The sequence below is a fragment of the Pagrus major genome, chromosome 4 (assembly GCF_040436345.1).
Source record: "Pagrus major chromosome 4, Pma_NU_1.0".
NCBI lineage: Eukaryota > Metazoa > Chordata > Actinopteri > Spariformes > Sparidae > Pagrus > Pagrus major.
In genome coordinates this window covers 8,620,329-8,641,144 of record NC_133218.1, presented here as the reverse complement: position 1 = coordinate 8,641,144, position 20,816 = coordinate 8,620,329, and the positions used below count along the sequence as shown (strand labels likewise).

The 20,816-nt window shown below is 39.6% G+C and overlaps 1 protein-coding gene across 1 annotated transcript in view; it reads left to right on the top strand.

Moving 5' to 3' along the window:
- The first annotated feature begins 12 nt into the window (after positions 1 to 12).
- rhpn2 (rhophilin, Rho GTPase binding protein 2) overlaps positions 13 to 20,816 on the top strand; it is a 30,201-nt gene continuing 9,397 nt past the window's right edge. The window contains exons 1-7 of the mRNA XM_073465279.1: positions 13 to 162; positions 4,972 to 5,087; positions 10,223 to 10,351; positions 16,326 to 16,401; positions 17,496 to 17,573; positions 17,860 to 17,984; positions 19,022 to 19,188. Coding sequence (XP_073321380.1) covers positions 97 to 162; positions 4,972 to 5,087; positions 10,223 to 10,351; positions 16,326 to 16,401; positions 17,496 to 17,573; positions 17,860 to 17,984; positions 19,022 to 19,188 — 757 coding nt within the window. The 5' untranslated portion in view covers positions 13 to 96. The remainder of the gene's footprint in view (positions 163 to 4,971; positions 5,088 to 10,222; positions 10,352 to 16,325; positions 16,402 to 17,495; positions 17,574 to 17,859; positions 17,985 to 19,021; positions 19,189 to 20,816) is intronic.

Here is a 20,816-nt window from a genome sequence, read left to right as displayed (position 1 = left end):
AGGATACTCACCTGTTGAACAGCAGCGGTCTGGTTTAAATTACTTCTTTTTATTCACTTGTTTTTCTCTCTGAAACTCTCCGAGTTGGCCCTCAGGATGACGGACACTCTTTTACCAAACGGCATCAAAGACAGCGGAGGAGACAGTACTTATTTCAGAAAGGTGAGTTTTCTCTCTCGTCACTTCAGTTTGGTTACAGAAACACTGTACACACGTCTACTGTAACGTTTTTATATCATTAGCTTACTGTTAGCATACGGTTTGTGGCATGTTTATGGCTTGACTGGAATAAATAGCCTATTTAAAAAAAAAAAAAAATTAATGTATGTCGATATTTTCAATGTGAAACGTTCAAGAGGCACCCGCAGATTTAACATCCAACTTGTTTCCTCTAGTCTAGATAATTATACTTTGATATTAACTCACTGTGTTAGGCTAGATAACTACAGGATGTAGCCTACTCGTATTTATTATTGTTTCAAGTTGATTTCTACACTTTTAGTTTTAGTTTTAGTTTTAGTTTCAAAACTGAGCACAACAAATACTGTGAGTCCTGATGTGTCACCAACAGCAGCAGAAACCACAGCACTGTCATCTTCAGCTGTGTGTGTGTGTGTGTGTGTGTGTGTGTGTGTGTGTGTGTGTTACTCCAAGAATAGGTTGTATCGGCTCGGTCGCTGATAGTGACAGAGGCTGAAAGAGCAGTGACCAAACATCCCATGATTAACATAAACTGTACCCTGCTGTTGTAAGAGGTGTGACAGGGATGGATACTTTGCTGATACCCTGGTAAATTTAGGTCAGAATAGCCTCCTGCTCCTGATAGATAACTTTGGCAGACCTATTTTGTTCTTACATAATTCGTCTTTATTAGTTCAGTAATTCTTCCGGGCTCGGTTTTCATTTCTTTTGTAATATTTGGACCTTTTCTGTTGACAGTGTCCTAGAGCTGCACACATGGGATGTGCTCTGGATAACAGCATCAGCTAAGTGATTGAAATATAAATGTAGGTGCCAGGTTATCTAAATAGTTTCTCAGATAAGAGTAATGTTTTCCCTGCCCACATTTGTGATTAGTTTGAAGCCTTTTCATCATGTTAATTAGCTGGTGAACTAGCATTAAGTAGTTGTAATTGTCCAATCAGGCGTAGCAGAGAAACCTCTCTAACCAGTTTTACGTTTCGTGTATCTAAGAGCTGTGATGTTATCCATGCTGAGGCTATGAGAAAGGCACTTGGCAGTGGTTTAGTGATTACCTAATGTGTTGTGCTGGATTCCCTGTCGGCCGTACTGTGTCTCATTCCTCCACATTTGTACTAGTGTCCTCAACTGGAGTGTTTTTATGGAAAAGCTTGTTTAGATGGGCATCTGAACAGGACCTTTGTGTCTTCCAATCCCCCCGAATCCCCCTCTGAACGCTGTCTGGATTTAGGCTCTGTGCTGCACTTCCTGTGTCTATAAAAACGTCAGTGGGAGCCAGGGTATGGCACTGCCACAGGACATGATGGGAGACTGTAGAGCCTAATACTTCAATCACAAGTAGTTTATTACTGTAACACACATTGTCAAACCTAACTCATCCTGCTTTCTCCATCGTTCTCACTCTCTCTACATTTCCTTTGTCCTCTGTTCTCAGTATTGAGTGGTCAGGATTCTCCACTTTCATTGCAGGGACCTTCTTAGTATAAAAAGGCTTGCACGTTTGCCGAGACCACAAAGTAATGAGCTGCGTTCTCGTTTTGTCATGTTTAAGAGATTTGCCATTTGGAAACTTTCGGGTCAAATTTTAACCAAGTGGAGCCAAGATGATCTTTGCTTCCATTTTTCGTGCCCCTCTCTCTGGGTGAAAATGAATTTAATGATTTACAAGGCCTCACTGGGCTCTGCTGATGCTCTGGGGAGCTGCTGTGGTTCAGGGCTTCCTTCCCAGCCGTCCACCGTTTCACCTCCAGCTGGCTGAGATCCGACTGGACTGCTGCAGGATGGAAAGATGGCAGAACAAAAAGCCGAATCGGCATGTTTCTCCTCCTTATCCTCCACGGCCAACGAGGGCATTGACGTAGCATCTGGCCCTAGGCCGTCCTTCAGCCAGACCACAGACACAAATTGACAACATGTGTCCTGGTTCACAAACCAGACAAGCTCCCTCGACTTGGAGACACACTAAGGTTCCCTCGAAGGGATTTGTATTGGAAAAAGACAAATGAGAGCTGCAGCTGTGATCAAATATCTTCTCTGAATATTAAGATGTCTCTCTTTGGATTCAATAAAGCACACCCCCTTTTGGGCAAGCTGGAAAAGCCACTGTAATTGGAGTGGATTCAGTGTGTGAAGTCAGTCAGGGAACATACAACATTTCAGCTTGATATTTACTTCATCATATAGAGGTAATAATTTTGAGATACTGAGCACACTGTATTTATACAAAACGGGTTGCTGTAACCTCTTCTGGGCAAATTGCCAGTCCTGATCAGCAGTTGTATAAACCATTTACCTATGGACCGTTGCTCTACATGTTCTGTATGAAGCCATGGTTATACAACGACAGGATGATTAGCAGTTTGATGAATATGATAATGGACAGGACTGTCTTTGTGTTTGGCTCTAATGAACTATTTTGTACGCTTGTAGAGAGAGGCTTTACTGTTTCAATATGGCAGTGGGTAGGAGAGGTTTCGTTCCCCAAGTGATTCAGTGGTCAGGAGAATTAGGGGTTTGGTTCCATGTGTCATTTGATATGATGCTGATCAAGTTTTCATCCAAAGGGTCTGTGCTGTGATGTGACTGTAAAGCAGCATTGCTTCTTACTTTACTTAGAAACTGTAAAACAATGTCCTCGACAATTCAAAACACAAAAGTCAAAATCTCTCAAACTAAGCTAACCTGAAGTATAGGTGTGGTATCCAATCATCAGTTGTGTGTTATTGACGATGAGACATCATCATGTAATGGTCACTTACAGAGGATCATCACATTGGAATGCGAGCATGGGTTTCATACCTAATTACATATTAAAAATGTACACAGAGCATATCGCTATGGTTACTATCAACCACAAGGCGCTCCCTTGTTCTTTAACACACATGTACACCCCGGTTTTGATGTCATGATTGACGTGACAACATACTCTTGCCACACCCTGCTGTCATTCTAATAATAACCACTGCTACGTCCAGCCAGGCCACGCCCCCGACAGCCTCGCTACAGCTCTATTGTGCAATTACCATGGCTTTTATTTGTAAAACTGGTTAATCATTACACTCTCAGGTCGCTGATGTGTTTGTACTGGAACACCCAAGTGACTACAGTGGAGTGATTGTAGAGTGCAATATAACTTGAAAATGTGATACCCTCTTGCAACCGTTTGTGCATGTCACATACCTCTGCCCACTTCTGCTTACTTAGTTTACAGGAATTGTCTCTGGATAAGAGCATCTGCAGCATGACTCAGATATAAATGTAAAAGATGTTAGAGGTGATACAGTAGAAGACATTCACTAACAGCTACACTTTGAATGACTTGGATGAATTAAACTCCCTTGGAGAAGTGTGATGTCAGCTATTGTTTTTTTTCTTTGGCTGTGTTTTTTGTAAGGATTATATTTTTGGCATTTCTGGTAGAGCCAGACAGGGGTCGAGGGAATAAAATGCAATAAATATCAGCTGGATATGAATTTACACATGTGAGCATGGTGTGCGTCCCAAATTCACCATTTGGATACAAGGGGCAACTCTATATCAATAGACCTTATGGTCTAAATAAAGTGTATTTTTTGTGTGTATTTTTTAGATATTTTTAAAGAAGATTCAAATATAGTGAGAAATGATGACATTGTTTTTTGTCACATGCTTTGTAATTATCTGTATATTAGTTGTTAAGATAAGTGCATACCTGTTGTTGGTCATGTGACAAGCAAACTTGATGAAGCCACAATGCAAAAAAAAAAAAGTTGTTTGCTTAAAGAAGTGTGTGTTTTTATAGTAATTACTCCAAGAACTGAATGCATCTGGATACATTTGGTGTCTATATGTGGGAAGCCAGTGAGGGATTTGGCCTTGTCGCAGCACTGTTGAGGTGGGCATCAGAGGGATAGTGTGAACCTCTTGGGTGTTTTGTCCTCCTGGTGAAACTCCTTGATGTCTGATGAAATAAAGGATGAGGTGACATCATGTGTATCTGAGGAGCCAGGTGGAGTTAGAAGTGACCATGACAGTGTGAAGTGTCCCAATTTGAGGACTGTAAACTAACTGGTTTTACTGTGCTGACTGGTCTCAGTGCATCATGTTGTTAGATACAGCACAAACCACACCTCTGCTGTGCTGTGACTCAGTCAGTATGAATGTCTAAGGCCAGTTTATCTGTACTGCAGTGAGTGGCAGCCTGTTGATTTAGTGAGGCTGGGACACTTGTGGTTGTGATAGGGACAAGGACACACAGTACAGCCACATACAGGCCGTTAGGTGTAAACACAGAGAGTGAGAGCTTGTGTTTGACTTGAGTGAAGTATAATAAGGTGCAGTTTCTTTCCACACCCAACTTAGATTTACTTTTGCTGTTACATCAGCGAGTGAAGATAAAGTAGAAGTTCACATAAATGAATTTAAAAGCCAAATGAAAAATTGTTGACGTCAGAGGAACGTTTAGTTACATTTTTTTTCACACATTTGCTGCTCTCACAGTGCTGTATAGCAACAATCCTTTGCTTAAAATACAATTGCTTGGAGCTGAACTGACATAAATAAATATATAGATTTAAAAAAACAGGGTTTGAATGCATTGAAGGAAATCAAGGATCTATTTTATGATTGCTTCCAACAAAATAATTGCAATAGAAAAACCAATAATCAGGATCATCCTCCTTCCTTTGCAGCATGAACATTTTTCATGATGCAGTTTTTTTTTTCTTTACATTTTAACAAAATCGTATCTTCTGCTGACATGTTTGTTTCTGCATCTTCTTCTTATCTTAGGGATGTAACCCGTTCGCCCAGACTGGACGTAGCAAACTGCAGAATAAGCGAGCCAGTCTGAACCAGCAGATCATCAAACAGATGAGGATGAGGGCCGGAGCTGAGAACCTGCTGAAGTAAGTACAAAACTGATAATACCAGCATGCATACTTTACATTTGTGTGGCTGCTTTATTTATTAATTCTTTACGATGTGTATTTTAGTGGGAAGATTGAATCATTCTTAAATGTACATATTAAACAAAAAGGATGGTTTGAACAGAAACAGAGATACCCACATGTAAACACAGTTACGCATTTGCATTTGGTGCATGAATGAAAGCCAGCCGTTCTAAGTTTATCTCTCTGTTCACACAACATATACTGTACAGTATGTGTCATTCCATGTCTGTACTGCTAGTCAGTTATGTCACTCTATCGCCCACATACTCCATAACTCCAGTTGGTCTGTCATGAGTTGTCATGAATTTTTGGTGAGACTTAAAACAACACTGAGGGGCAGAGGATATTAGATAACAACCTGGAAGAGGAGCATTCCATGCACCCTGAAAACAAAGAGCCACTGTGATATTTGGCTTATCCTTAGAAATGTGTTTTTGCTGAGCCTTTGAATTTTGATTATAGGTTGCAAAGGTTTGATGCTTCCTGTCTGATTTTTGATAAGATGCGGGAACTTTTGTTGTTTTGCATTTGTTGTCCCCTAGCCTGTAGAACTACAGTATTTCATAACTGTACAGAAAATACTTTTTCGTCTGACACAAAGACAATTTTGAGTGTCTGTTTTGTTTGTGTTATCATGTGGCTGTAGAGCAAAAATGTGAATTTAGTGGGGAGGAAGCTCTCAGACACATTGTATGTCTCCATTCTCTGAGATTTTGATAATAAAGGGAGCGATGTTTTCTCCCTCATGAAATGCCTGTTCTTGCTGGATTGAATGGCCGAACTTGAGATCAGATTTCTCAGCAGGTACAATGCAACAAAGCAGAACAAGGAAGTTTACTGTCCTTTCAAACACCTTTCAATCTCAGGCTTCAGTCTGGTTTGAGGGCTTTTTACTCACAAAAAGCATTTTTTTTCTGACTATTGTTTGCTGCATTTTGAGGTGCATTTGGATAACATTGTGACTAAGACTTTGTTTTTGAACCATTCATCATGCTTTGCCTAAAGGAAATAATTAGGTTGTACAACATGTTTTCCCCCCTTGTCGGAAATGAGAAGTGTTTTGAAGCTGTCGAGCAGTAACACTTGAATGTGTAGTGAAAAGAAATAGACTAGCTGTTTGGATTAGGGATGCAAATTTTAAGTCATTTCTTTAATTGATAGTCTGCTGCCTTAACAATCAATTATTATTAATATATTAATTAATATATTATTAATAATATCTGAAATATATTGAACATTTTCCTGTTAGAAAAATGTAATAACTGACATGATCTTTGTTCGATGCCATATCAGAATAGGTTACAGCAGGAGCTAAAAGAACTTATAGTTAACACCAAGTTACTTGAATGATAAACTAAAAAACATAAAATAATGATCTAATTTTCATCTCATCTGTTGCTATTCAACAAATGGCCCGACAAAATCCAACCCATATTGAGACTATTGCCTTGCCTAAAATGCCTTGTATTTTAATTAAATACATTTTCTCACACCAGTATGCTGTATTTTATTTTTTCATATAGTTGATAAGCAATGATTTGCAGTTTGTATCAAGATACTGTTTGATGTATTCAGCGGTTAAATTCTTCAAGTTGATTAATCGATTAATTATTAATCATTAACATCCCTAGTTTAAATACAAACAACAACTGTGCACATTTTCAGTCTCTCCTAGAAATCTCTTTATAATGTTGCACTCAATTGTACACATGCAAAATATTTGTGTCAAGAATGAAAACAGAGAGCTTGTATGTACAGTACCAACAGTATGTTTAAGGGCTCTCCATTGCACTTGACCAACAATGCAGTGTGTACATGTGTTTAACCAGTTCTCTTCTGTTGAATGCCTCCAGTGGACTGTAGAACATAGTTGGCTTTCAGAAATGCTTCATAAATAGGTCTCTGTTGTTGGCTTTATTTAGACATTTCCGTGGATTGACAGAGCTGGGTCATGTGGCATGTTTGCTAATGCTACATGTTTGATCTCCTCAACAGGTCAGTGCTTGGCTGTGCACACTGTAGACAGATGTTTTAAGTTTTCTTTGATGAACACATTTTGGTTCATCGTTGGATTTTTTTTTTTTCAATGGCAAGATGTGAGGCCATCATATTTCAGGAATTGCATTTTGGAGGCCAAGAAAATGAAGTTATTGTAAAGTGCTGAGGGCAAGAGAAGAGCCGAGCATTTTCTGTATTTAACATGGATATACTGGTTACTTTATAATCCAATCTGGTACCTTGTTGTGACAAATGATGATGATGTGTTTCCATGAGCACAGTTTTAAATGTGAATCCACCTGAACCTGCTATACTGGAAACAAACAAGTTTGTCTGCTGCTGCCTTTTGAGACAAAAATAGGAGGCAGAAAACATGGAGAGCCATAATTAATGTATTTATGTCTTTTTATTGTACCTAACAATAGGAAATATGCAGGAAAACTCTAGCCTGAAAAATTCCCAGAGTTGAATCAACACCTTTCTGAGTAATGGAATATATTTAGCTTCATAAATGTAGTGTTTATTGCAGGCTCACTGTACTGGATTGCATTAGAATATACTGTGTCCACCTTCTGTTCTGTGTGTTCTTTGGCAGGATGATATGTCTCACACATGGTGTTAAGTTAAGTGAACATGGGGTACATTGTGCCACTGAAGCACTGAGTCTTTAGACAAATGGTACGAGGGTGTACCTTTTCTTTGACGGTGAAGCCTCAACTTCTCCCACTGGGATTCCCAAATCATCTCTCTTTCCGTTTCTGTTAAGATTAGTCCAGGGAGGCAAGATACCACTCTGTTTGTGCGTGTGTGTGTGAGAGAAAGAGTATGTATCCATTAGGCCAGTCTAAGCCTACTCTCAGAAGCATCACATTCCTCTAGTACTTCTCATCTGCTGCCCAGCCAAGGCCAGGAGCAAATGGACTGTGTGTGTGTCTGTGTGTGTGTGTGTGTGTGTGTGTGTCTTTACCAGCCCAGCTGCAGCACAGAGAACAGACTGGATGCATTTCTGAGTTTCAAGTATGCTCTTATCTTTATTTTTAAGGCCTTAAATTACATACAGTCCTACCTGTGATCTTCCATCTGTGTGTGGGAGTGAGCATAACAGGGCTGCCATGGTTATCCAATCGACTTGGACATCCACCTGGACTATCATGTCAAAAATCATTCTAGAAAATTCATTTATGATTGTGTGGCCAATATAGAAATGTACAAAATATCAGCATACAAAGATCCTATTAGGAGACTACTAACTGTTTTTTTTTTTCTTACTTGTTGCGGCCAATTTCCCAACCTCACTTTTTTGTCCTCCAGTATTGTTCTGCATTCCTCTTTCTATCAGCAACAGGTGGAGTCTGTCTGGTCTGACCAGTTCTCTTCTCTTCTCTTCTCTTCTCTTCTCTTCTCTTCTCTTCTCTTCTCTTCTCTTCTCTTGGTAGAAAGAGAACAAATCCACACGGACATTCATATGTAGTGCTTTAAAGGAGTACTCCAGTGATTTTGACAAATAGATGAATGGTCAAAGTCTCAAGCTCCAGAAACACTGTATTTAGCTGAATTATGGGAAATGCGGGATAGAGTCTTCACTTACCTCCAAAATGCCTCCAGTGTAAAATGCACGTGTTCTGTTGAAAATGTCACATTTTAGAAAGCTCTCTCAGAGCTGCAGAACGTCATTTATAAAATCAGTGGAGTGTCCCTTCAAAGCTTTAAATAACAGAGAGTAATTTCCAATCAGTAGCACCACAAGACATCTCTATTCAGGTCAGAATTTGAGGAAAATACAATTAACAGCCATTCTATCAAAAACATAAAAACAGCCTTTCCAGAAAAGAGGATATGGAGAACTTGAGTGAAACCACACTTGCTGGTTTACAGTCAGACTCCCACGCTCCATGGAATGATATTAGATATTTAATTGGAAATTAATAACAGCCTTTGGTCTGGAGAACTGGCATCTCTTCTTTCCAAACCACAACACCCCTACCTCCTCCACCCTGATGGATTCCCCAGGCCAAGCCTCCTCAGAAACCCTTTAGCAGACCAAAAGGGAAGTAATGTTGTGGTGTTATTGTTAAGTAGGGGATGACATCCCTGTTATGATCCAATGTGTTGTATGGAGAAAAACTACTATGAGTAGTCTGGTAACACACTGGGGCCAATGAGCAGAGTGAACCTGTTATTTGTTTGCTGTAGACTCCATTAATTCTGAGAAGACATGCTCCTTATCTAAGAATGCATTATAACATTTGGAACATTTTATGTGAAAATGTTTCAAACACTTTGTTAGTCAAAACCCAGTTTTTCTCGTTTTATCTCTTTAACCTTCAGCTGAACTGTTTTTGTTTTTTTTTAACTCCCGCCTGCCAGCGCTTCTTCACCTGTCACCTTTCTTGTTAAAAATCACATCCTCTGTAATAACAGGGTAGAGAGAGAGAGATCAGTTCACAGGGAGACGGGCTTAGACTGATAACAGTGATTTAAGTGTGGGTGTGTCTCCCATTAGTTACGACCGGACTGACACAGAGAATATGTTGGTTTCACTGTAAAACAGAGATAAGGATGAAGTGAGACCACTGAGGTGCTGACACACACACACACACACACACACACACACACACACACACACACACACACACACACACACACACACACACACACACACACACACACACACACACACCCCTTAGAGGTATTATTTCAACCTTATCTACACTTTGCAGTGAGCATAGTGTGATCGTATAATATGTGAATGTGGATCTTATTTAAAACAATGATCTAGCTATGGAGAATGAGCTCCTGATCCATGAGTCATGGATCTTGGTTAAGCTGTTGTCTGCTGGAGACTAACTCAAGTGCACAGCAGGACACAGTGACGCACATCTGTGGTCCAGAACAACGAGGGAGGCACGCTTGTTTTAATAATCAGCTACAAGAAAGTTTGCTTATGACACAGTGGATAATAACAAGGCTGATATTTCTTCTCCTGTCTCTTTATTTCAAACGTTTTATGACCTTTTTGTCTTACCTTTTATGTTTGTGTTTCATTTTTTCTTTCTTTAAATCTCTCTCTCTCCAATCTCTCCTGTGTGCAGGGCCTCATCTAACAACAAGGTTAAAGAGATGGTGCTGTTGGAGTTGAGCTATGTTAACTCCAACCTGCAGCTCCTGATGGGACAGCTGGAAGGACTCAACAGCTCAGTGGAGGTCTACCAGAACACCCAGTAAGTACAACATTATTGCTCCCTCTTTAACTTCTATTGATTTCTACGATGTAGAATCAATATTTCTACTACTGCCATATAGGCTTGTTCAGGGCATTTGTGTAATGGACATACAATTCACCAAGGGAAAACATGTCAACAGCAGAAGAATGCAGCTGATTTTGTGGGCTTGTTTGTTAGCCACACAGCTAGCTTTTTGCGCTTTGGTTCACAATTGACTTCACCAGTGGAAAAAGACTGTGGTTTTGTCCTAAGAGGCAATGCATCTGCAGCCAATAGAATGTAATTACTTATAATTCCCGGATTAACTGAAGGTTGACTTTCATGCTAACTGCCTGTGATGAATCTATTCAATAGATTATATGCACAGCAGCCAGAGATTTCCACTGTTTACATAAATGACTTGCTTGACTGACACTAGTCCTCTTGTCACATAATAAGGTCACCACTCTGTACGATTTGAACCTTTACCTGAAACTAAATCTGATTACTACAGAGGTGCATAACACAAACACAGTTTTGATTGGCAGCCAACAAGACACTGGTCTGTCTCTTACACACTGTAAACATGGTAAAGTCACACACACGGTAAAGTCAGATCAAAGACATTTCATGAAAGAGGGGCAGATAAAAGGGGTGTGTAGAGTCAGTGAAAGACATATAGAAACGCATGTAGACAAAGGAAAAGCATGTGTTGTTGAACTGGACCAGCTGGTTTTTGTGACACAATGCACAGAGCAACAAGGAAACGATGAGCTGAACTTGCATGCAAACTGAACTTGATAAGCATCTAGTTAGAGGCCTCTGTCAGTCAGTCAGATGTTCAGGTGTGCATGGATGTGTGTGACAGTGAGCTCCGGTGTTTTGTTTCTTTATAGACAAGCCAAGTCTATAGGGTGTGGATGAAAATGCAGTATGTATGTCATGAGGGATTCACGTATTATCTCGTCACATGTCAGGTAAGCTTTAGGAAGACACAAAGGACTTGATGACAGTGATTTAGAAAAATCGAGGTTTTACACAAGGTGACAGATATTTGAATGTTGGCATCTGTCTGCAAATCTTCGGAAACAACACCTTTATGAACACATCTCCATATGATAGCACGAAACACACTGACAAAATAACCCAATAGGTTAGCATGTAGTTGACTGAAAGCAACACTTCAGAGGCTGGGCATCAGTTTTAGAGATGATAAATGATGAACTGAAGGCAATAAATGTTTTCAGATATGAACATATAAAACATTAAAACAAATAGTTTTGTTTTTTAATGAAAATCAGACTGATTCAAAGGCTCTTAGATTAATACGTGTCTGCTTCCAGGTGGCTCTTCTTATGAAGAACTCTTGAGACCTCCATTAACCATCTGCCAGGGCACACGCACACACTATACACTTAACAAACACACTAAACCTGCTCAGCATTCACACAGTCTAGGCAATACCAAAATGCAAAAAACATACATGCATATATACACCACAAGTATGTGTAATCCACACATGGAATACACACAAATGCATTATATGATGCATATAAGCATTACCATGTACAACCAAACCACAATACACACACACACCTCTGTAGAGGATGCCATGTTGCCCATGACAACAAATCACAACAGAGCAATAAAGTGATGAGAAAGGTGGGGAGATTGTGGATGATTGTGGGGGATGGGGTGTTGTATGGTGGTAACTATGGTAACAATTCTGAGGGTCACTGACAGAAATCCAAATTACCACGCTGCTCCTACCTGCCGGTTTTTCCATTCTGAAGTTGTTTAGTAGTGATTTTTAATGAGATCCAGATCTAGTGAGGGTTTCCTGTTAAATTTGGACATAAATCTGCAGATTATAAAACCCGAAATACAGGCTTTTGTTGGGATATCCAGACTAGTTTGATTTGTTTCAAGGACTCTGTGCTGTAAGGACGAACAGGCTTTAAGCTGGTTTTAATAAATCATCTTCTGAGACAGGCAGAACTCCCTGCATTCATTAAAGATAGAACAGAGGCAAATATTTTCCTGAATGTATTTTGTGTTCCATTACGTGATTTAGTTGATGTGTGATCTTTCTGCTCTAAGACACAAGACACAGCCTCCTGCTTTTCAACATAGAGAGAACATTGCACACCTGCTTCTAAGAGATCTTCAGGCCGAAGTGTCTCTCTGTCACGCGAGATCAGGCAGACTCAAGTGTGGAAACATTCAGCCTCCTTGACAGGCTCTTAGAGAAACACCTGCTCACTGCTTCATTCACAGACAAAGGGCATGCTGTGAAACTACCATCACCTGTCCACCATTGTGTGTCTGTTTAAAAGAAAATCAAACACGTGCAAATTGTTTTCATAGTCACACTACCAGACCCACAAAAGACCATACATACAGGTGTACAGGTAACATGCACAACAGAATATTGGATATGTTGAGAAAGTGTTCCTCTGTCATGTCTGAGCAGGTGTCTCAGTGGGACGATGCTGAGCAGCCACAATGGAGAGTGAGCCTCCTCCTCTCAGCCTGAAATACAACCTCAGCCTTAAGTACGGGAACAAAAACCTCTCCTCGTCTTTCAAGGCTTTTCCCACCAGTCCACCCTCTGAATAGCATCTTTCTGAGGTTATTTCTCACTCAGACCAGATTCAGCTGGTTTTGGCATGAGGTAATGCATACCAGAAAGCACCTACTGTATATATGACTGGTGCAGAACACGTGCTGTTGTCTAAACATTAGCTAATCACTGTATTCTCGACATTCTTATCCAATATTAGAGCAAATACAACAAGGATTCATTCATCCTTTGTTGAACATTATGCTTATTATTAACATTTTTTGCATATCACATGCTTCAGTGTCACTCACAGTACCAAAATGTTACTTGTACTGTGATTTGTGATGAAGTAAATGTTCGTTCAGTTCTTCTGTGTAATGTTCTTGACCAGGACAACAAACAGAGCTGTCTTTAAGACTTCTGAATCAGCTGAGATAAAGCGATGACAACAGTAAGATAAAGTTATCAGCAGTACAGGCTGCTTCATTCACTTTGCTTCATGATTACAGTAGAGAGCTGAGATGCTTAGCTTTTGCAGCCTCTGACAAGTGGGTGCTTGTACTTTTAATGATCTAATAATGAATAATAATAATAATAATAATAATAATAATAATAATAATAATAATAATAATAATAAGTAGGGGGTGTGGTGTGATTTCTATCATCATGAAAATGAGTACTCTTTCATTCATTAATAGTTTTGGCTTCTGATCAATAATAACACTGACATTCCAGATTAAACTTCAATGAAGAAATCAACAGTGAAAACAATGAGTAGTTGCAGTACCTAAAATAGCATATTATTTAGCATATGCTAAGAGATATAGTTTGCATTGATATCAAGATGCTAATTTTGTACATGTCCTAGCCTTGCTGCACTGTAAAATATATTTGCATCGTTAAAGCAATAGTTAGAAATGTTATTTGCATTCTTTCTGAGAGTTAAAAGAAACCACTCTCTCTAATATGAAGCTAACAGTAGGCTTCCAGCTAAGCATATCACAAACTGACTGGAAGCAGGAAACAACCAGCCTGGCTCTGTCTAAGGAAAACACCCTTAAAAACTGAAACAATGCTTTTGCACTTTCTTTTTGTATGAATTAAAGGTGCAATATGTGAGAATTTTTGTTGAATTCAAAAATGTATCCAAATAACAATGTGAACAAAACAACAGTTTTGATATGATGACGTCTTTTGTATTGTGTTGCATAGATATCTATGGAAGTTAGCATGCTAACCAGCAAGCCCTGGCCCATCTCAGGTCAAAGCTCTTGTACTAGTGGTGTAAACACCAACACTCCCCTGGTGCTCTGAGCTCCCATTTCAGTAAGTTACAGGAAGCAGCAGTAAGTGGTTACTCCAGTAATATGCTGCCCCTTATTTGTTTTGAGTATGAATTACACAGGTGGCCAATTCTTACATATTGCATTTAAAGAAACCAGATATGGTGAGATGTAAATTTTCTTTTATACCTTTCGACAGAGCCAGGCTAGTAGCAGTCTTCTTTTTTAAGCTAAGATAACAGTTTCTTGGCTCAAGCTTCATATTAAACCAACAGACATGAAAAGGGTGTAGACATTCTCATGTGCAAGAAAGCAAATGAGTGTACTCGCTAAAAACTATTCCTTTGAAACAGACTCCCGTATCCCACTCATATTATCTAGCGGGAGATCTGTCCCTCCCTGCTGAACTCCTGTTACTGGCTTATACAAGCCAGCACTCAACTCGCATAGGAGTCGAAAGAAGTCAGAACGTCTTGTTACAGCCTATAACATATCAGTTTACTGTGTAGCAAAATAAAATGATGTTTCCTGTTAATACTGAATTTGTGACTCAGCGTAGTTTTGCTCAAAGTTAATAAGGGGTTTTTCTGGCCTCTCTGTAGCTAAAACCAGTGCTACATTTGACTGCTGTGGCAGTAGTCGTCTGTTCCATGTCTTGCACACTGGCACACTGAGTGGGAAGGTGTGTGTCTGTGGGTGTGTTTGTGTGTACATGCATGTGTGCGGGTCTGCAGGGAGGGGGAGTGAGCTTTCTAGAAGCTTTTAACATTTCAGATTCCTTGCAGAAGAGACATACCCCTGCCCCGTGCCCCTCCTCATGCCAGCGCAGAGAAAAGACCAGAGTGATCTCAGATACAAGTACTAATGGATTACACTGCAGCCTCTATCTTGCTCTGTCAGTGTTACTGATGAATGAGGTTTTCTGTGATTCACAGAGCCAGTGCGCCAGAGGAATGCTGCCTTATCATCAAGTGATGAATGAGTGTGAGGAGTTGTTTTTCAAAACCCTGTGGTTTAAACGTACTGTGCAGTGAAAGGCTGTACTTGATCTCTGATCCCTTTGATAGAAAGAGTCCTGATCAAAATAGGTTGAGGATAGCATCATCATGAATACTTGTCAATGTTAATAATGTTGGAACTGAAGTCTCTGTGGCTCTTTCCCTCATTTGAAGTTGTTTTGAATGACCTAAATGTCGAGTAAATCCAGAAGCAACCCAAGCTTGTTTTCAAAGGGGTAATTTATTTAGCAACACCTCTTTCTCCTGCTCTCAGTAGGGGGAGGGTTTTGTTTTTTTATAGACTCTGTCTGATCAGCAGCAGGTATCTGTCAGGTTATATTTCCTCAGCGCTGATAACAAGCTGAACCTGCTTTCCGTCTGTTAGCAGCAAGGACCTCCAAGTTCAAACAACCAGAAAAACTCTAAACCATTATAGCTACAGCTGAGATCAGGGAGGAATGTTACCTGCTATTTTATGGCAGCTTATGTTTACTGTTTTGTGGGTTAAAGTAATAGAAGGTTAAGAGTCTGCTTTCACAGAGGGCCGAATCATTAGCATTACTGAAGCAGGGCAGCAACTCCAGAATGATTAATCAACAGAGAGTTTGTAGCTTTAGAGTACAAGGAGTTGGGGGGGGGGCACTCACCTTTAAATCTTAACTTGTACAGAATGTGCTTACGGTACCATCTGCCTAATCCTGACTTGCCCTCCATGAAGCCACATTTAAGATTAAGTCAAGATTAATGAACTAAAATGTAAACTTTCTCAAGTGACAGAGCTGTGACTGGTGTACTCAAGCTGTTCCTCACACTGTACTGTCTGCCTTGGGTTTAATATCTTGTACTACACCTTAGAGGCTACTTTCTCACCATTAACCTGTTTGTGTATCAGTAGACTAATGAAGGATAGAAATGTGCTTTTCTGTTCAACCCTGTGCACATAGTTGTTTATGAACCAGATAAACACTGCATTGTTCTGTTGTATCTAAAGTCTGGCTGTATTATGTATTGTCAGCATTTACTGAGTTATTGTCCTTGTTGCCAATGCCTGTGAGCAGACTTCAAGAATATTTCCTTCCATGTGTATTATATTGACCATAAGATGACTGATTATTATCTCTATTTCTGTCTTTCCGCTTTGCTTACAGGGAAACAGCCAACATCCCCCTCATTGCTCTTGGTCTGAAGGAGACAAAAGAAGTCAACTACGCCACTTTCTTCAAGGTACAGGCACAACAGCTTCACCATGCCCTCCTCTTTACAACACGTGTCTATATATAGTTTACATTATGAATTTTCCATGTAAAGCAAACTTTGAATTAGTTAATTATTTAAGTTCAAATAGTGTGATGATTTTAAACTGTTTTTATCATAATTTGAAGGTACACAAGGTAAGATAAAAAGGAACTTAAACATTAGGTTTAAAGCTAAAATATCACTTTGACAGTTGGCTTTTAGAAGCAAAACTGAGGCTCACCGACTCAAACAACATCAGTGCATTGGTGCTGACCTGCATGTCGTCATCAGTTAAATAACACTGTCGAGGTGTACTGTTTCAGACATCATGACAGCATAAACACACTTTATGAGCAAAGACAAATAGAAATCCTAAGTTTAAACTAGCCGACAGGAACACATGAACAGTAATATGCAGATAAAGGGATACAAGTACTGCTAATTTGCATGAAACAAATATGACCCGCATTGGTAAGCCTGGGTTTTTCCATTAAGGATTTAGTTCCTGCAAAATTAAGTCTCCTTTCATTAAGTATTTGGGTCACATTGTCGGCGCCGTGTTCACCTGCTACTACTTTATGTTGTTATTTATTTATTCAGGAACAATAATCACCTGACTGTGAATAGATTCGTCTTAAAAGTAGGTCATTAGTTTTTGAGTTATCATGCAGGTATTTTCCCAACATGCGGAAGCACGCTCGTAAATGTCCTGATGGCATTTTTATAGACAGTAGCATCCTGCTCTGGTTTACGGGCAGGCATTTTGAAAGGCATTGTGACTTCATGATCTCTGCGCACGTTAATTCTGCTCTACTTATTGACTGTAATCACACCTCAGTCTTAATGACTTTGTGTCTCCTGCCTCTGGCTGGCACTGACAGAATGACAGCTCTCACTAGCCTACTTGGCACGCCACAGTTGGCTTCTCTGTACAGTTAAGAAAGATGTGACAGAGTGGACTAGTTGTGAGAGAGTCCACCCTGTAATTTAAAAAAGTCACGTTGTTAAGCCCCAGAGCACTCCCCAACAACTGGAAAGAAACCATGTTGTACTGAGATGTTGAGTGTATTTGTTTCTGACAGGACTTCATCTTGGAGCACTACAGTGAAGACGGGAAAGATTATGAAGATGAAATTGCTGACCTGATGGACCTGCGACAGGTAGTGTGCACTCATAGTCTGCGTTTAATATGTCCAGCATCCATAAAGTGTTATATATGTTATACCACACAAAGCACCAAGAAATACTTTTGTCTTAAGAACTTGGTTCATCGTCTTGTGCTCTCTGGCCATACAGATAGTTTCAGTTTTATTTCCTCATGTTTTGAGACATTGACAGAATTTGGTGCTCAAAACATCAGAAATTACACCTGAAGAAAGCTATCACATGCCACTAATGAAAGTATTATTGCAGACTGTATCAGATTTCTTACCTTTGATGTTCCAGGCTTCCAGAACACCAAGTCGAAATGAAGCCGGGGTGGAACTGCTGGCAAAATACTTCAGCCATCTTCCTCTGGTTGAGAGCAGATTCTTCTCCCCATCCCGCCAGACTGGAATCTTCTTCACCTGGTACACACCAGTTATTACCAATTATACTAATTATCTCCAATTACAAACCATGGCAACAATAATTATAAACAACCTGATTATCAAACTGTACGTCATGAAAATCACCAAAAGTGGACAAAATAAAATGAATACAAACAACTGCTGCTAAGGTTTCCAAAACAAATATCATAAATAATAACAGCAACAAGTGAGATTACTGCAGTGATAAGCAAGTGTGTTATAACAGAAGAAAGCAAGACAGTCATGTTTCGTGTCCTCCTTAAGGCCACGCCATGGCTCATAGGAGAGATAAATAGATGGGACTGGTTTGATCACAGCTTTTTTGTTTTTTCTTTCTTCCTGCTACATTGTGCACCTGTTACAACCAGAAGAGAAATTCTGTTTAGAGACAAACAGTAATAGATAACTCAAACAAACCCTTACAGTGGGTGGATATTGGATATTTTAATCTCAGGAGTGAACAGAGGGGATATGAAGCAAGTACACAAGCTTCTTGTATTTTAATGTTATCAGATCAGTTACTGATGCTGAATCTGGCAAATGTTTTTTAGAGTTTTTTCACTCATTTGGAGGACATTTTGTGTGATCCAGCACAAAGTGTCTGAAAAGCATCCAAGTGAAGGTGATATCCCTCGACAGAATTCTTCCTAAGAGCATTTCATTCATTCACGCAACAGAGATAAATAGGAGAAGATTAGCTTAAGGACATAAACCCTTGTTTTCTGTCTAAAGATAATTTAAACTAAGAAACAATGTGTAACAAAACATTCTGTGTAATGTGGTGAAATGTTTCTGTATTTTAAGTTTTTACGAAACATTGTGGCCAACAGGCTTTTATTCTTGCTATATTTACCTGCTTAATTCCTACTGAACATAGTTTTTTTTTTTTTTATCTCCAAACATCATATTCTATACGATTAGTTGTATCTTTTACATGTTGTTTACATGTTGTTTATCTTTGTGGCTTTTACTTAACATAATTTTAATTTTCGGCTTTACAAAAATGAATAGTGACAGCTTCCTCCTTTTTCCTTCAGGTATGACTCCTTCACAGGAGTGCCGGTGTGCCAACAGAACCTGTCACTGGAGAAGGCCAGCATCCTCTTCAATATGGCCGCCCTCTACTCTCAGATCGGTACTCGCTGTGACCGACAGACAGTAGCTGGCCTGGAGGAGGCCATCTCTTCCTTTCAGATAGCTGCAGGTAGGAAGAAATAGAAATAATGAACTGGTTTAATCAGATAATTCCTCTCTCACCAGCCTTCAAATGACTTTGTAGTGTCACACAAATGTTCAAATATGACAAATGAGATACATGTTTTCTTATAGCTCTAAAACTAGGTTTATCTGTGATCAAGGCACTATCCTCAGTGTCAGTTATTCAAGAAGGAAAAGTAATGGGAGTAAAAAACCCTCTGCCTTCTGTTATGAAATGCTTCCATTGGCAAAAAGTGTTCACAAAGAGCAACTATGATCAGTGATTGGAAAAGAAAGTGAAAAGAGAGGAGAATCATATTAAACATTGATGTCAACATGTTGTCAATGTTATGTTTTTTTTAAACATTTGATATCTAAATCAGTCACCACAACCTCAAATTAGCCAGGTGTAGTGGTTTAACCAAACTGAAACTGTTCCTTTCCTCTTGCAGTCATTTTTTAATGACCTTAACATTAAAAGTCACGCACTGTCACAACCATATTTTCTGTCCAGCCTCCACCCTGTGACTTCTGCTCCATGATGGAGAATGAATGCAGATGATGTTTCTCTGGCTTCTTGTCATGTGGCTGAGCTCCAAAGAAGCACCAGTCATATGAACTGGTTTTCCAACCCACTGAGGTTTCAGGAAGCTCAGACAAGTCTTGATAGAATTATGTCTTGGCAGTATGAGGAGTATTGCAGTATAATTACAGCTCTGAACAGGCCATGGCTTTGGTTATGTTGCTTTGATGGCTATAATTTAGGCTTGCGCTATGTGAAACAATTATGACTGTTATGAGGAACATTGTCACCAGTCTAACCAGCCAGTGATAAATAAGCTGGTAGGTGACAGGCAGGGATGCTAGCTTTAGCGGGGCTGCTGCAGTGCCCTTAAGCCAAGGTCACAGAAGATGATGGGAGAAGCCGGTCAACAATGGCAAAACCTTTGTTGAAGCCTCGCGAGACAGTGCTCTGTTATTAAGTTGTCTACAACTCTCTGCTGCCATGTTTTTAATCTGCAAAATAAGAGGGAGGCGTGCTCAGTTGGAAAGCAGATGGCCTTATTGCCTCCACTGAACATGAAAAACTAATTTAAGAAGGTTTGTGTCTTGGCTCAGTTCTAAAGACGCACACAGACATCGATCCCACTGCTAGCAGTGAGCTTTCCTCTCTCTCTAGATGCTTTAGTAACAGCAACAGGCCCAAGGTTAAAAAGCAGTCAATCTGAGAAACTGAATCACTTAACTCTGTGTATGGAAACTTTTAAAAACATCTGTGTGATCTGTAAGAGAGTGTCAGTAATTAGGGTGAATGTAGCAGCGTGCTGCAGTGCCCAATCTATCATTATGTGAACCAGCAAACTATTTGCTTCTCGTTAATGGACTATTTGAGTCTTGGCCATGTAAAATCAGTGTGTTCTCACTATCAAGGCTCAGTATCAGCTGATAAAGTCCGATAAGGGTTTAAAATATAATATTGGCATCAGCACAAAATAAAAAATTCTGCTGATATGACAGGCTGATAAGATGATGTTTTAATTATGCGAACCCTACACTGACCATTGACTTAGTAAGCATTGTATGTCTGCATCTGCTATTGCACCATCACAATAACAGAAGGCATAATAATATGTT